Here is a 16,300-nt window from a genome sequence, read left to right on the forward strand (position 1 = left end):
AGACAGACAGACAGAGAGACAGGCAGATAGACAGGTGACAGACAGTTTGAATCTGGGGTTGTATGAGAGTATCACAGCATGGATGGTGTGAGTGTGTAAAGCTTACACAAGTGTGAGTTTGGATGTAGCTAGAGCTCCCCCTCAACACTGATACAGGGTCAGATCTTTTGTTTATCCCCCTAATGGTTAAGGCTAAGATTGGCTAGATCCTAGATCTGTGGTTAGGAGGTAGTGTGAGTTCAGAGCAGTGCTAAGAGCACAAGTGCAGTACAGGTTATGGTGACCTGTGTTAAGTGACCCTGATGGAAGGCCTACTGCAATCCTCTTAGAGCTCGGCTCGTGTAGATCCCTCTTCTTCCCATAGGAGGAAGGGTGATAGTGGAGGGGGAACAGAAAAAAGGTGTTGAAGAAAGAGAGGCAGATGACGAGGAAGGCGGTGACAGCATTAGGAGTGAGGCTGGAAATTGAGTCAGCACTGATGTCACTAGAGGTCTTGTGAAAATCCTCTCCATGTATCTGTTAACGTATGGCTCAGAAGCTGACTAGTATGTGTATGTGTTGCATATGTGCAGTTGTGTGTGTGTGTTAACATGTGTGAATGTTGCATATGTGTCTATGCATTGTGTGTAAGAGACAGTGTGTGAACTCTCCGTGTGTATATAGGATATGCATTCCAGTATTTCTTAATTCCATTCTTTTACTTTTAGAATTGTGTGTATTGTTGTGAATTGTTAGACACTACTGGACTGTAGGAACACAAGCAAGGAACACAAGCAATTCACTATACACACTGAGCTAGGAACACAAGCAATTCACTATACACACTGAGCTAGGAACACAAGCAAGGAACACAAGCAATTCACTATACACACTGAGCTAGGAACACAAGCAATTCACTATACACACTGAGCTAGGAACACAAGCAATTCACTATACACACTGAGCTAGGAACACAAGCAATTCACTATACACACTGAGCTAGGAACACAAGCAATTCACAATACACAATGAGCTAGGAACACAAGCAATTCACTATACACACTGAGCTAGGAACACAAGCAATTCACAATACACAATGAGCTAGGAACACAAGCAATTCACAATACACAATGAGCTAGGAACACAAGCAATTCACAATACACAATGAGCTAGGAACACAAGCAATTCACAATACACAATGAGCTAGGAACACAAGCAATTCACAACACACAATGAGCTAGGAACACAAGCAATTCGCTACACAGACAATGACATCTGCTAAATATGTGTAAGTGACCAATAAAATTTGATTTGATGTATGCACATATCTGTGAGTGTCAACGACCCAAAGGAAGATTACAGAAGGCTCCTCTTTTCCACAGTGACCTGAATTCCTGGGTTAACTCGCTTTGTGACGTAGGCATAAGCTCTTTTACAGCTAAAGCCAATTTACCCCCCCCCCCTCAGATTAGGGCAGAGCTGTCTGGCCAAGCCCCAGAGACACAGGCCTCTCTCTCTCTCTCTCTCTCACTCTACCTCTGTCATTCATAGGAATTTGCTTGACCCAGGGACAGAGGGAGAGGGGGGTAGGGTGGGCCGTGAGAGGAGAGAAGAGGTGGAGGAATCCTGCTCATCAGAGCCAGAGATGTACAGACCTTTGGAAACTTTGAAAATTAGAATTCTAAAGGCTTCTGGGTGGAGGGGGTGGAGAGAGGGTTTCTGAGATGGGGGTAGACCCGTGGAGGCTCATCAGAGGAGGACCATCCTTCTCAGTGAATTTCATAAAAATAGAATTAGTGAAACTATTAAAAAGTTATCCTTTTTCAATAAACCTATACTAAATATATTCTTGTCACCAAATAATTGATTAAAACACACTGTTTTGCAATGAAGGTCTACAGTAGCCTCAGCAGCTCTCTGTAGGGTAGCACCATGTTGTAGCCGGGGGACAGTTAGCTTCTGTCCTCCTCTGGGTACATTAACTTCAATACAAAAGCTAAGAGGCCCATTGTGCTCACCTCCTTCCATAGACTTTCACAGTAATTATGACAACTTCCGGAGGACGTCCTCCAACATATCAGAGCTCTTGGTGAACGAACTGACATGTTGTCCACCCAATCAAAGGATCAGAGAATGAATTTAGTACTGAAAGCATAAGCTACAGCTAGCTAGCACTGCATATCATAAAATATGGTGAGTAGTTGACTCAAAGAGAGAGAAAGACAATAGTTGTACAGTTTTGAACAAATTAATTTCTACCAAAATAAAGGAGAACAAAGAGAGAGAGAGCTAGCTATATTTTGTAGAATATATATTTTCACTTTCACTTCCTTAGCTAGCATCCTTCCTTAGCTAGTTTAGCCTACACAAACGTCCAGCTCAAACAGAGAGGAGTGCTATGTTAGCTAGCTGGCTATGGCTATCCAACACTGGAACTCTTCCAATTCAAGGTAAGCTTTTGGTTTTACTAAGTTATTGCCACCAAGGCCCGCTGGTGGAACTGCTAAACTGCTTGCTCCAGACTGTACATGTACTGCATGATTGTAGCGGGTTTACTAACACTCTAGTTCGTGTAGCTATGTTGACTATGCAGTGACAACGATGTAGGGTGTGCGGTTAGTGGTCATGATATGAAGGTTTTGCTTGGAAAGGTGTTTTCACCTGGTCACAGACAACTGATGTGTTGTGCACTGTTCACAAGCAAAGGGAAAAGGTGCGAGACAGAGACAGCGTAGATAGATGTGAGAAGGAATTAAAGTGAACTGTTTTTGTGTGTGATCAGGGGTGTATTCATTGCACCGATTCTGTTGAAAAATGTTTCGCAAACGGAACGAAAGGGGGATAAACATACCTGAATTTGTCCACTATAAATTCTCATTTGCAACTGTTTGACTAATGATTACACTCTAGATCAGCAAGATGCAGGCAAGAGAGTGCAAGGTGGAATGTGTCACTGTCTGCGATCTTGATTATTCAAAATTCTCTCTACCTATGCACCTACATTGTAAACTTTAATTCATAGGCTAGGTTGTAGCAACCTCATGATGGGTACAGGGGAAATTCAAGCATCACGTAGTAGCCTGTGCCTATCGATGTTACATCACCTGGGGCAAACTACCTTCCCTCCATGACACCTACAGCACCCGATGTCACAGGAAGGCCAAAAAGATCACCAAGCACAACAACCACCCGAGCCACTGCCTGTTCACCCTGCTATCATCCGAGGTCAGTACAGGAGCATCAAAGCTGGGACCGAGAGACTGAAAAACAGCTTCTATCTCAAGGCCATCAGACTGTTAAACGGCAATCACTAACTCAGAGAGGCTGCTGCCTACATTGAGACCCAATCACTGGCCACTTTAAACAATGCCACATTAAATAATGCCTCTTTAATAATGTAATTTACATATCTTACATTACTCATATGTATATACTGTATTGTATACCATCTATTGCACCTTGCCTATGCCGTTTGGCCATCGCTCACCCATATATTCATATTCTCATTCACCCCTTTAGATTTGTGTGTATTTGGTAGTTGTGGGGGAATTATTAGATTACTTGTTAGATATTACTGCACTGTTTGGAACTAGAAGCACAAGCATCGTGCTACACTAACATTAACATCTGCTTACCAACCATGTGTATGTGACCAATTAAATTTTATTTGATTTTGAGCTGGGTGAATGGATTATGAAAGACAGTCATCCAATATGCTGTAATAGAGATAAGGCCAAGTTCATTAAAAAAAAACATCATCCTCCCTCATCTTAAACAGTGCCGACCGCCACTGGAGTTACAGAAGGGTTTGACGGTTTAGGGTTTAGTTTTGAAATTAGGGTTCAGTATAGGATTGATCAGGTATTCGTTTTTTTGTTGTCTTAAATAAAGGACAAAAACATACAAACATAAAGATACACATCCATGAAGTAACATAGACACTAATATGCACGTAAAGAAAGACGAGGGTTGTTGGCATCCTCTTTATTTCCATTGTACCTGCAGCCAGTAGCTGTATGCGTTTTATTTAAATAAAATAATGAATATAGTCTTTTTTTTAAAGCCCTTTGAGATGAAATATCCCTTTCCCCCTCAGTCCTTTTTGGTTGTCTTGAGTTCGACATGTTTCTCAGTTGCACCGTGGCTACATTGTACAGCACAAAATGAGAAAAATAACGCAGGACATCTGTGAGATCCACCACAACAACAAAAAGAACAATATCAAAGCACAGGACCACTTTAATAACCAAACAAATAGATAAACCCTCAGTTAGCAGTAAAGGTGTTTGTCAGCCTATTTGCATGTACAGTATGTTACCCACCCAAACTCCATAATGATATACTAACAACTTGCACATATGACTACCCACCCAAACACCCTATAGATTCACTACGATGCATTCAATGTGCACATCATTCCCTCAATCTCTCTCACAGACACACATTCCAGGAATGTGTGTGTTTGTTTATATTATGTACGTTAGGGCAGGTGTGTATGGCAGAGGGGGCTTGCAGTTAGTCTGTGTTCCAGGTAGACCGGTACTTAAGTACTGACACAATTGTGTCTGCGACACATAGAGAGGAACAAAAATAGAATTGCGAACAGCTCCTGTTCCCTAAAACCATGTTTAATCCTTAACAATGCTCCACCAGTATTTTTCTTACTCATCGCCCAAATGCAAAATAAACCCTATTTGGTACAAATTTCATAGAATGTAATTTACAATGCTAAAAAAATACATCAGCATTTAGTTAAACGAATAAAAGTACAAAATGGATGGAGTTTTGGTTGGAAACAGTCCCTGTGGTCAGAGTCCCTGTGGTCTCTGTGGTTGTGTTGTAGTCTTTTTACGGTCTTATCTTCGACCAGGACCCCAAAGTAAAGAGACAGAGCACAGACTCTACATGAAGAGCAGCGACTTTCTTATATTATAAAAAAATAACTACTATATAGACAACCAACACCCTCCTCCCACCCCTATCCCCCCATACCCAAACCTCACCAATCCCCCGACACACACACACACACACACACACACACACACACACACACACACACACACACACACACACACACACACACACACACACACACACGCACACACACACCTTCACCAGCAAGTTGGTCACAATTCACATCCTCAAAACATCCTGCACGGGCAGGGGTGTGGTGGAATCCCATCGGCCTTTTGAACTTTCACCCCTGACCCCCACTACCTCCCCTGCCCTTTCACCCCACGGTCCTCCTATTGGTCTGACAGAAGCTCCCTCCGTCCTCTCCTCTTCCTCCTCACTCCCTCTTCACTCTTCCCTTTTTCTGCTGCTTCTTCCCATTCTCCTCTACCTCCTCTAACTTGTTGTAGCCGTTGGTTGCTGTGGAAATGCCGTTGGTGACGGATTTGGCCACCTTGGGGGCGGAGTGTGGGGTGCGCCGGTAGGTCTGGTAGTAGAAGTTGCCGAATAGGATGATGAAGGTGACGGCGTAGCCAATAAGGGCCCACTGCATCCAAGCGGGGAAAGGGCAGCCAGTGTAGAGGGAGTAGCCTGCATGGCCGATGGTCACATGGAACTGGATCTGTGACGTACACAAGACACATGTTTAACTGACATGATTAATCGGAATGTAATAATCTCAACATAATCCCTGATCAATGAGTCAGACTGCACACTCCAAACAATGAAATATATTTTGAATTGCAAAGATGTGTTTCAGTATCAATCACACACTACCTGAACAGCTGTGCTATGGCCACAATAACAGGGAGACTTACCATCTGAATGATGGTCAGGTATTTCTTCCACCAGAGGAATTTCTGGATCTTGGGTCCGAAAGCGGCCAGGCCATAGTATCCATACATCAGGACATGGATGGATGAGTTTATGCCGGCTCCGAAGAACGCTGTGAGAGGGATATAGGTTAAAGGTAGTTCAGAGGGGATACAGGTCAGGCAGCTTGTGAGTGTATGTTAGCATGGATTGTCATCGCCCCTGTCGGAACAGTATGACAATGCTGCGGGGAGATTATCCAGGTGGGAAAATGTCTCTATATATATATATATATATATATATATATACACAATGTACGCCTAGGTACTTACACTGTCCTCCAGGGACCCACTTGATTCCGATCCACCAGAGGATGAACATGGTGCAGTGATGGTAGACATGGAGGAAGCTGACCTGGTTAAACTTCCTCCTCAGGATGAAGAACACCGTGTCCAGATACTCCACTCCCTTAGAGATGTAGTACCACCACAGAGCAGACGCTATCTGCCAACGTGAAGAGGGAGGGAGTGAGCTATCTCAAATCCATCTGGTTTTAAGGACTCAAAACTCAAAGACAATGAAGATGGCCAATTTCCTGAAACGCTTTAAAGAGGATTCAAGAGGATTTTATGGATTTCACGTGGTTGAGATTATGGATAACACCGCTAGCCACCTTGCTTTTCACACACACACTCATTATCATGCATCACCCACACATGTATGCATCAAGGACACACCCTCACACGCACAAATACATTTTATTGCAATTATTGAATCTATTGAAGTCACTGAAGTTGGGAGGGAATAAGGTTCAATTGGATCCTGACCAAGATCAAAGATAACTTCACCTGGATCATCTCTGTAAATATAAGATCAGAGTCAACAATGTTAGGGTCAACACTTTTCATAGGGGATTGTGATGACGATGAAAGGGGTCATTGGCGAATGACATTGCAGGTTAGCCTGTGGTCTGGTAGAGAAAGTGTTTTGTTAAGGGGGTGGTACAGTAAGAGCTAATACATGAGGATAGCTGTTGTATCAGACTTGTTGCTGGCTTGTTCCCAAGCCTAAAAGGTAAGTAGAGCTCAACCTCTTGTATGTCAGACTACAACCCCCACCAACATACTCTCTCTCTCGTATCCCTTTGTAATTGACACACACACACACACACACACACACACACACACACACACACACACACAGAGAAAGAGAGTAAGAGAGAGAGAGAGAGAGAAAGAAAGAAAGAAAGAAGCTGTGTGCCACAGTGCCCTGAGTGTCACTCTTGTCCCTCAGTAACGCCATCATGCTATGGGTGGGTTCAGAAGTGGTGAGACCTAATAACTCCTCCCCTTAATGCAAAAGGTCACGCCCCCTCTGTCCTCTCCTCCTCTCCCTATCTCTTACACACACACACACAAATAGAGTGATAGTCTACTTAACCTAACAATAGGATTACAGTACGGCTGCTTAGATTTACACAGAACCACATGCTGCCAAAGCTGGACCTCACTCTACACCTCAAATACAGGAGACCCAATCTGTATAAATTAGAAGGCTAGAAGGCAAACAATTCCAGTCTTTGCTGGCTCATGAACAGAATGACCAGACAAGCTCCGGCTCTTGGCCTTTTCACAAAATGAATAGAAAAAGAGTGTAGGGTGTCATGTTTGCTCACCCTGACTTCGTTGACGTCGTTGGAGTAGCTGACAGGTTGACATAGGTAGCTGTACCCCGCTGCTCTTGCACCCAGGAGGAGCTGAGGCCACAGAGATAAAAAAAAGTTAGCGACACGACATTAGGAACAAAATGTTAGAGATTGTCCCTTTCCTCGAGACCAGGAATGAGCAACTTTGATTGGGGTGGGGGCCACAAAAATATCAGAACTCCCAATGAGGGCCCGCAGTGGCTCACGGGTCTGCGCTATACCGACATTCATACCCACACATGTACTCAGAGCCGGCCCCTAGCCTTTTGGAGGATCTAAGAGAAATGTTGTTGTTAGCTGACATGGTCAGTGACTGACATAAACATAAACTGATGATGCATAACCAATTTTGAAATGGTGTATTCTACTACTCTTAACAGTAACAACACCCCAAATGAGTATTCTTAATTGATCCGCGCGTCAAACAAAAGGCTCTCTGCCATGGATACACACCACCAGCCCTCAAGGGCCACAGAGACCAATTTACACCTGGGGGGGCCGGGGGTGTGGAAGCAAATGCCAGGGAGAATGAAAACCAGCAGCACTGCAGCTGTCGGGGACTGGAGTTGTGCCCTAGACCCGATTTCCTCTGTCTAAAAGGACTATATATATACAGTTGAAGTCAGAAGTTTACATACACTTAGATTGGAGTCATTAAAACTTGTTTTTCAACCACTCCACAAATGTATTTTTAACAAACTATAGTTTTGGTTAGGACATCTACTTCGTGCATGACACAAGTAAGTTTTCCAACAATTGTTCACAGGACAGATTATTTCACGTATAATTCACTGTATAACAATTCCAGTGGGTCAGAAGTTTATATACACTAAGTTGACTGTGCCATTAAACAGCTTAGAAAATTCCATAAAATTATGTCATGGCATTAGAAGCTTCTGATAGGCTAATTGACGTAATTTGAGTCAATTGGAGGTGTACCTGTGGATGTATTTCAAGGCCTATCTTCAAACTCAGTGCCTCTTTGCTTGACATCATGGGAAAATCAAAAGAAATCCGCCGAGACCTCAGAAAAAAATTGTAGACCTCCACAAGACTGGTTCATCCTTGGGAGCAATTTCCAAATGCGTGCAGGTACCACGTTCATCTGTACAAACAATAGTATGCAAGTATAAACATCATGGGACCACGCAGCCGTCATAAGCACTCAGGAAGGAGACGCGTTCTGTCTTCTAGAGATGAACGTACTTTGGTGCGAAAGGTGCACATCAATTGTGAAGATGCTGGAGGAAACAGGTACAAAAGTATCTATATCCACAGTAAAACGAGTCCTATATCGACATAACCTGAAAGGCCGCTCAGCAAGGAAGAAGCCACTGCGCCAAAACCACCCTAAAAAAAACTGTTTGGCCATAATGACCATTGTTATGTTTGGAGGAAAAAGGGGGAGCCGAAGAACACCATCCCAACCGTGAAGCACGGGGGTGGCAGCATCATGTTGTGGGTGTGCTTTGCTGGTGCACTTCACAAAATAGATGCATCTCAAGACATCATCTCAAGACATCAGTCAGGAAGTTCGAACTTGGTCGGAAATGGGTCTTCCAAATGGACAATGACCCCAAGCATACTTCCAAAGTTGTGGCAAAATGGCTTAAGGACAAAAAACTCAAGGTATTGGAGTGGCCATCACAAAGCTCTGACCTCAGTCCTATAGAAAATTTGTGGGCAGAACTGAAAAGGCATGTGTGAGCAAGGGGTTCTACAACCCTGACTCACTTACACCAGCTCTGTCAGGAGGAATGGGCCAAAATTCACCCAACTTATTGTGGGAAGCTTGTGGAAGGCTACCCGAAATGTTTGACCCAAGTTAAACAATGTAAAGGCAATGCTACCAAATACTAATTGACTGTATGTGAACTTCTGACCCACTGGGAATGTGATGAAAGAAATAAAAGCTGAAATAAATCATTCTCTACTATTATTCTGACATTTCACATTCTTAAAATAAAGTGGCGATCCTAACTGATCTAAGGCAGGGAGTTTTTACTAGGATTAAATGTCAGGAATTGTGAAAAACCTGAGTTTAAATGGACTTGGCTAAGGTGTATGTAAACTTCCGACTTCAACTGTTTTAATGTAGTGGATGGTTGACAGGTGCAGTCCTAGGTATGGTATGTGAGTATAGTTTTGAATTCAGGCAGGTTTGGTACATGGCATGCTACATCAGCCATTCGTTGATGGCACAACCTTGCTGAACAATAGATTAACCTAAAGCAGGGGTCATATTGCTATCACCGATCAACCTACTGGGCACAGACATCAATTCCACATTGGTTGAATGTCATTTTGTTGAAATTATGTAGAAACAATGTTGATTCAATGAGTGTGTCAATGAGTGTGTGCCCAGTGGGAAGCCGTTTCCAATCTGTACACACTGAAGGGACAGGGACTGGGAACCAAATAGACAATGGCCTGAAAAGAAATGGAACATGCCATTATTGACTTGGTGTAAAAGGAATGGAGCTGGTTACCTCTTTGGCGATGTAAAAGTTGAGTATCACCATACTGAAGTTGTACACTATGAGGGTCTTCCTTAGCTGGAAAGGCTCGCGATTCTGCATGTACTTAGGCCCCGCCCACAGGAAGAGCAAGTACAGGCAGCTGATGGCCAGGGTGGGGGCGGGTGATGACATCATCGGCCATTTCTCCACTCGCTTGTCTGGGAGAGGGACAGGAAAGTTAATGTCAGCAGGTGTCATATGACAGACACACACATGTAAAGAATGACTCTGAATCCTATCTGAATGTATGACTACACAATGTTGCACCAATGGTGTCTGGAGGATATACTTAATTGCAGTACTCCGAATTGCTCTAATAGTGTATTGTATTGCACACACACACACAAGCAACCATGTGTACTTGAGTTTGTGCTTGTGTGCGTGGTTAGACTAGCAGACTGTCCCTGCAATGTGAGAGAAATCAGCACTAACTCACCTGCTATAGTAAGGCTCCATCTGTAGAACTCTACCGTGTCATTCATAAAGTGGGTGACAGCTTCCATGCCTGCGTCTGGATTTGGTCCTGCTTATGCTGCAGTGAGAGAAAGAGAGTAGCCAGTCTTCAAAATAGTCAAAATTAATCGAAGATAATTAAAGAAATCTGTCATTCATTTTGCCGTTTTTGCCCGAGAGATAATTGTTGCGCAATGTTGGTGCAGTATTTTTCTATGAAAGAATGTGCATGAAAATGAGTCGTCTCTCTCGTTGAATGACAACAAAGACTTTATTGAAGAATCCCTAGTGTTGACCAATCACCAACGAAGAGGTTAAGAAATGTGTGTGCCCGAACAGCCGGAAAAATCCTCACTGAAGTCCAAAACGAACAAAAACTTCACAAAATGTCCTCATAATATATGCATGAACTCTACCAAACTGTTTCAGCTGGGAAGCATGCGAAAGTCTTAAGCCCCTTTAGATAATTGAAAACCTTAATGTAATGTTGGTGAAGTTAAAGATGCAGACCGGGATCTTATTTAAGCACAACAAATTCATAATATATTGTACGAATTGTATTTGTAACATATCATACAAAAAATATATATATATATTTGTATATACAGTACCAGTCAAAAGCTGTCATCAAGGCAAAGGGTGGCTACTTCGAAGAATCTCAAATAAAACATATATTTTGATTTGTTTAACACTTTTTTGTTGGTTACTACCTGATTCCATGTTATTTCATAGTTTTGATGTCTTCACTATTATTCTACAATGTAGATAATAGTAAAAATAAAGAAAGACCCTTGAAGAGTGGGTGTGTCCAAACTTTTGACTGATACTGTATATAAATATAAAATAATTTTGCAGGACCAAACGTAACATATGAAACGGATGGCGTAGTACAGAAGTGGCTGACGTGGTACAGAAGTGTCTGACCTAGTACAGAAGTGTCTGACGTAGTACAGAAGTGGTTGACCTAGTACAGAAGTGTCTGACCTAGTACAGAAGTGGCTGACGTAGTACAGAAGTGTCTGACCTAGTACAGAAGTGGCTGACGTAGTACAGACGTGGCTGACCTAGTACAGAAGTGGCTGACGTAGTACAGAAGTGGCTGACCTAGTACAGAAGTGGCTGACGTAGTACAGAAGTGGCTGACCTAGTACAGAAGTGGCTGACCTAGTACAGAAGTGGCTGACCTAGTACACAAAAAACGGAGACCAGTAGTAACTAGCGTATGCTCAATGACTGGTACTGTATGCTAGCAGATACCATAGACGTTCAGTCTTTGAGCTAATGCTAGTTAGCATTGGCTCGCCAAACTACCTCTAATTTCCTTTGTACTGTACTTAGAGATATAAAAATGGCCCAAATCCCAAAGAATCCCTTTAACATCAAGTTCAAGCTCCGAGTTTGCCAAACTCAGCACATGGATCACCCATACGTACGAACATTCCCTGGTCTAAACTGTAAGTGCAGGGTTTATTTCGAGCCTCACACTAATTGCACAGATCTAAAAGAGGACTAAACAACTGATCAGTGTGGACAGAGTAGGTCTTTGTGGTTACCCATCCCCCCATACACATGTTCTAAGACAAGATGTAAAGTGCTGGTCTCATGTTTCATGAGCTGAAAGAAAAGATCCCAGAAATGTTCCATACGGACAAAAAGCTTATTCTCTCAAATTTAGTTCAGAAATGTGTCTACATCCCTGTTAGTGAGCATTTCTCATTTGCCAAGATAATCCATCTACCTGACAGGTGTGACATATCAATAAGCTGATTAAACAGCATGGTCCTTACACAGGTGCACCTTGTGCTGGGGATAATAAAAGGCCACTTTAAAATGTGCAGTTTTGTCACACAATACAATGCCATAGATGTCTCAAGTTTTGAGGGAGCGTGCAATTGGCATGCTGACTGCAGGAATGTCCACCAGAGCTGTTAGCAGAGAATTGAATGTTCAGATCCTGAGGCCCACTGTGAGGCCCATTTTTTAAAGATATCTGTAACCAACATATGCATATCTGTATTCCCAGTCATGTGAAATCCATAGAGTAGGGCCTAATGTTGCATTTACATTTTTGTTCAGTATAAAAACTCATTTAAAAGTGGTTTGTAAATAGCTGACAAGGTCAAAATCTGTCGTTCTGCCCCTGAGCAAGGCACTTAACCACTGTTCCCCAGGCGCCGAAGATGCGGATGTCGATTAAGGCAGCCCCCCGCACCTCTCTGATTCAGAGGGGTTGGGTTAAATGCGGAAGACACATTTCAGTTGAATACATTCAGTTGGACAACTGACTAGGTATCCCCCTTTCCCTAAATGTGTGCTACTAAAGCCTTATTTTATTATTATTATATTATTTGAATGGGTGTATAAAAGACCATAGAGAACAACATACAGTACACATTTTAGTACTCATCACTACATTCTCTACCAGAAAGCTGGTGTGCTCTCTTTGATGTCAAGTGGGTTGATGCACTATGTATACAAAGGTATGTGGACACACCTTCAAATTAGTGGATTCGGCTAAGTCAGCCACACTCACTGCACACAGCCATGCAATCTCCATAGTCAAACATTGGCAGTAGAATGGCTTTACTGAAGAGCTCAGTGATTTTCAACGTGACAACACAAAGGATGCCACCTTTTCAACAAGTCAGTTCATCAAATTTCTGCCCTGCTAGACCTGCCCCAGTCAGCTGTAAGTGCTGTTATTGTGAAGTGGAAACTTCTAGGAGCAATAATGGCTCAGCCACATGCTCACAGAACGGGACTGGCGAGTGCTGAAGTGCGTAGTGCGTAAAAATCGTCTATCCTCAGTTGCAACACTCACTACCGAGTTCCAAATTGCCACTGGAAGCAATGTCAACACAAGAACTGTTCGTCTGGAGCTTCATGAAATGGGTTTCCATGGACAAGCTGCCGCACAGAAGCCTATGATCACCATGCGCAATGCCAAGCATCGGCTGGAGTGGTGGAAAGCTTGCCGCCATTGGACTCTGGAGCAGTGGAAACGCGTTCTCTGGAGTGATGAATCCCTCTTCACCCTCTGGCAGTTCGACGGACGAATCTGAGTTTGACGGATGCCAGGAGCACGCTACCAGTCCCAATGCATAGTGGCAACTGTAAAGTTTGGTGGAGGAGGAATAATGTTGGGGGCTGTTTTTCATGGTTCGGGCTAGGCCCCTTAGTTCCAGTGAAGGAAAATCTTAACGCTACAGCATACAATGACATACTAGACGATTCTGTGCTTCCAACTTGGCAACAGTTTGGGGAAGGCCCTTTCCTGTTTCAGCATGACAATGCCCGCAAATTAGAATGCAGAGGCCTAGTGTTATAATTAAGCAATAAGGCCCGAGGAGGTGTGGTACATGGCCAATATACCACGGCTAAGGGCTGTTCTTACGCACAACGCAACACGGAGTGCCTTGACACAGCCCTTAGCCGTGGTATATTGGCCATATATTCCAAACCCCCAGGTGCCTTATTGCTATTATAAACTGGTTACCTTCGTAATTAGACCTGTAAAAATAAATGTTTCGTCTTACCCGTAGTATATGGCCTGATATACCACGGCCGTCAGCCAATCAGCATTCAGGGCTCGAACCACCCAGTTTATAACATGTTGTAAACCACACACTAAAATAATCTTATTGTCTTATAGATCATAATAGGTCTAATTCATTTGTGAAAACTTATTGGGGAGTTTGGGGGAACCTGAAAAAATACACATTCACTGACAATGGGGGTTAAGTTTCGTTTTCAAAACGGAAGAGGAAATGGGAGGATGGGAGAGAGAGAAAATAGGCCCGGTCGCCCGTGGAAACGGGCATGAGAGCACACAAAGAACCGGGGCGCGTGTGTCAGCAGGTTTTGCGCGGTGCGATCAAGAGGCTTAAATCCAATTGCTCTACGAGCTTAGACGTAAGTCCAAACGCCAAGCGACCCACATTCGCAGGGGCATCATTTAAAGCGATAACATGCCCCTATGAACTAGACCCTTATTTGCGCTCACACATATGGCGCATGGCGGATTTTCAAAGAGTGGTTGACTGAACATGGGAAATGATGTGGTTAACAGTTTATACAAAAGCATATAGGGAAAACTAAACCAAAATAGTCTCTAAACACTTTATAGACACATTTTATAGGCTGCATCCAATCCCTTCCTATATGCCACCCATCATAGTCTAACATCGTGCAAGTTCCTTTCCACTGAGTCTATGTAGGCTACTGTCATGCATGCTCACATAATAGAAGTTCATGGTTTCTTAGGAAGAGAGAGCAGGCGGAGAGAGTAAGGGTGAATAAGTGATGAAATTGTCTAAGCACTGTCTGAGTTTATTGTCTTATAAAAATACAGAACTATGATGATATGAATTCAGCCAAAATGGATGGCAGAAAAGCATAAAGAAAACGAACGCAAGAGAAGGTAACGAACGGTTAAATTCCTCAAAGCACAACTAATGAAAAAAGACCAAGCCTACACTTTCCAAGGCTGTGCACTAATTTGTTCACAAAATAACCTATTTAAAGAATGATAGCCTGAGCACGCGATTCTGCATTTCTGTATTAACCATTTCATTATGGAGAAAAATACATATCTACATACCTTCTCGAGATTTAGTTGCGTGTACTGACATCCGGTGCAATGTGATGGACAACGCGTTTAAATGACCGTATTCTGCCGTTATAGCCGCTGATCCCCAACACTGCTATAAGGACAATTAGACATCCACCCCAAATTTGGCAAAAATGCAAAGGCAAGCGGAAATCTATCCCAAAGAAATCATGTATGAGGTCCGTGCTGGCTGCTGAAACACATCGCTTAAGATCTATAGGATACCCGACCAGCCTGATGGCACTGCGCATGCGGGTATTGCACTACAGGGACTGCTGCACTGACTGGACAGACCGATAGCCCCTTTGTATGGTAGAGATAATCAACATCCACCGTATCCCCCATTCAGCTTCGTTGAGTGATAGGCGAATGCGGAAGCCACTCGGAAGGAAAGAGAGAGGAGTTTTTGAACGCGCATGACAAATATTTGCTGTTACGCATCGATGTGTGAGGAAACCTCCTGGATAAGTGCATTTGTTGCAATCATGCATTTTTGGCCTCGATGACACTCATTAGTAGGTTATGCTATATGTCCAAAATACAATGAATTTAGTGTTGTTCATTCAGCTTTGGCTTTAATTCATACTAAGAGTAGGTCCAAGGCTATGAGCCATTTTCTATCAGACATAGCCTAGGGATTCCTTAATAGCTCTCATGTTTCAACTTGGGTAGACTAAATTAGAGTTTATACAACAAATGTTTGTTGCTATTGTAGGCTATAGGTCGTCGGCTGTAAATAGCTTTTGCGTATGTGTCAATCAATTAGCCACCTGTCTTCAGAGTGTGTCCTATACTCCACTGAGTCAGTCAATATTTTGAATTCGTCACTAGGTGGAAGTGTCACACCATCAATTGATACCCAACCAGTACAGCTGGGTTGTACAGTATTTGGTTGCAGCAGAGTTTTCTGCAGGCCTACATACTCTCTGGTGTAACCTAAAGCTGTATTTTTTTAAATCCCATTCCTGATTCTCCAGATGAACTAAACAACTTTTCCACTCCAAGCCTGGTAATTATTGAACAGAATATTCAATTAATATCAGAATATATCATATCATATAATTCTCAAGTATTTGCCCAAGATCCCTTTGAATTTATTTGATTGAAAATAATAAGAATTTGGAAGGGGTTCACGGAAGGTCAGGGGCTCCCCAGATAGCATATGAACACGTCATAAGCATTGGCAACATTTTCTTTCAACCTTATGGCAAAATGTGTAGAATAGCATTAGAAAACTGCACATTTTTCTCTGCCCAAGGTGTTGAAATG

At 42.9% G+C, this 16,300-nt stretch overlaps 1 protein-coding gene across 1 annotated transcript; it reads right to left on the reverse strand.

Annotated features, from left to right (window-relative positions):
• Positions 1 to 3,948: 3,948 nt before the first annotated feature.
• On the reverse strand, positions 3,949 to 15,401 carry LOC118398563 (elongation of very long chain fatty acids protein 4-like). Its single transcript, XM_035794041.2, has 7 exons — positions 15,023 to 15,401; positions 10,406 to 10,501; positions 9,940 to 10,127; positions 7,421 to 7,501; positions 6,078 to 6,249; positions 5,751 to 5,878; positions 3,949 to 5,554 (listed from the first exon to the last, which is right to left on the reverse strand). Exons 2-7 carry the CDS (start codon positions 10,470 to 10,472, stop codon positions 5,270 to 5,272), a joined length of 921 nt encoding a protein of 306 aa, XP_035649934.1. The 5' UTR covers positions 10,473 to 10,501; positions 15,023 to 15,401; the 3' UTR covers positions 3,949 to 5,269.
• Between the last annotated feature and the right edge of the window lie 899 nt (positions 15,402 to 16,300).

This window comes from Oncorhynchus keta, chromosome 19, assembly GCF_023373465.1.
Source record: "Oncorhynchus keta strain PuntledgeMale-10-30-2019 chromosome 19, Oket_V2, whole genome shotgun sequence".
Lineage (NCBI taxonomy): Eukaryota > Metazoa > Chordata > Actinopteri > Salmoniformes > Salmonidae > Oncorhynchus > Oncorhynchus keta.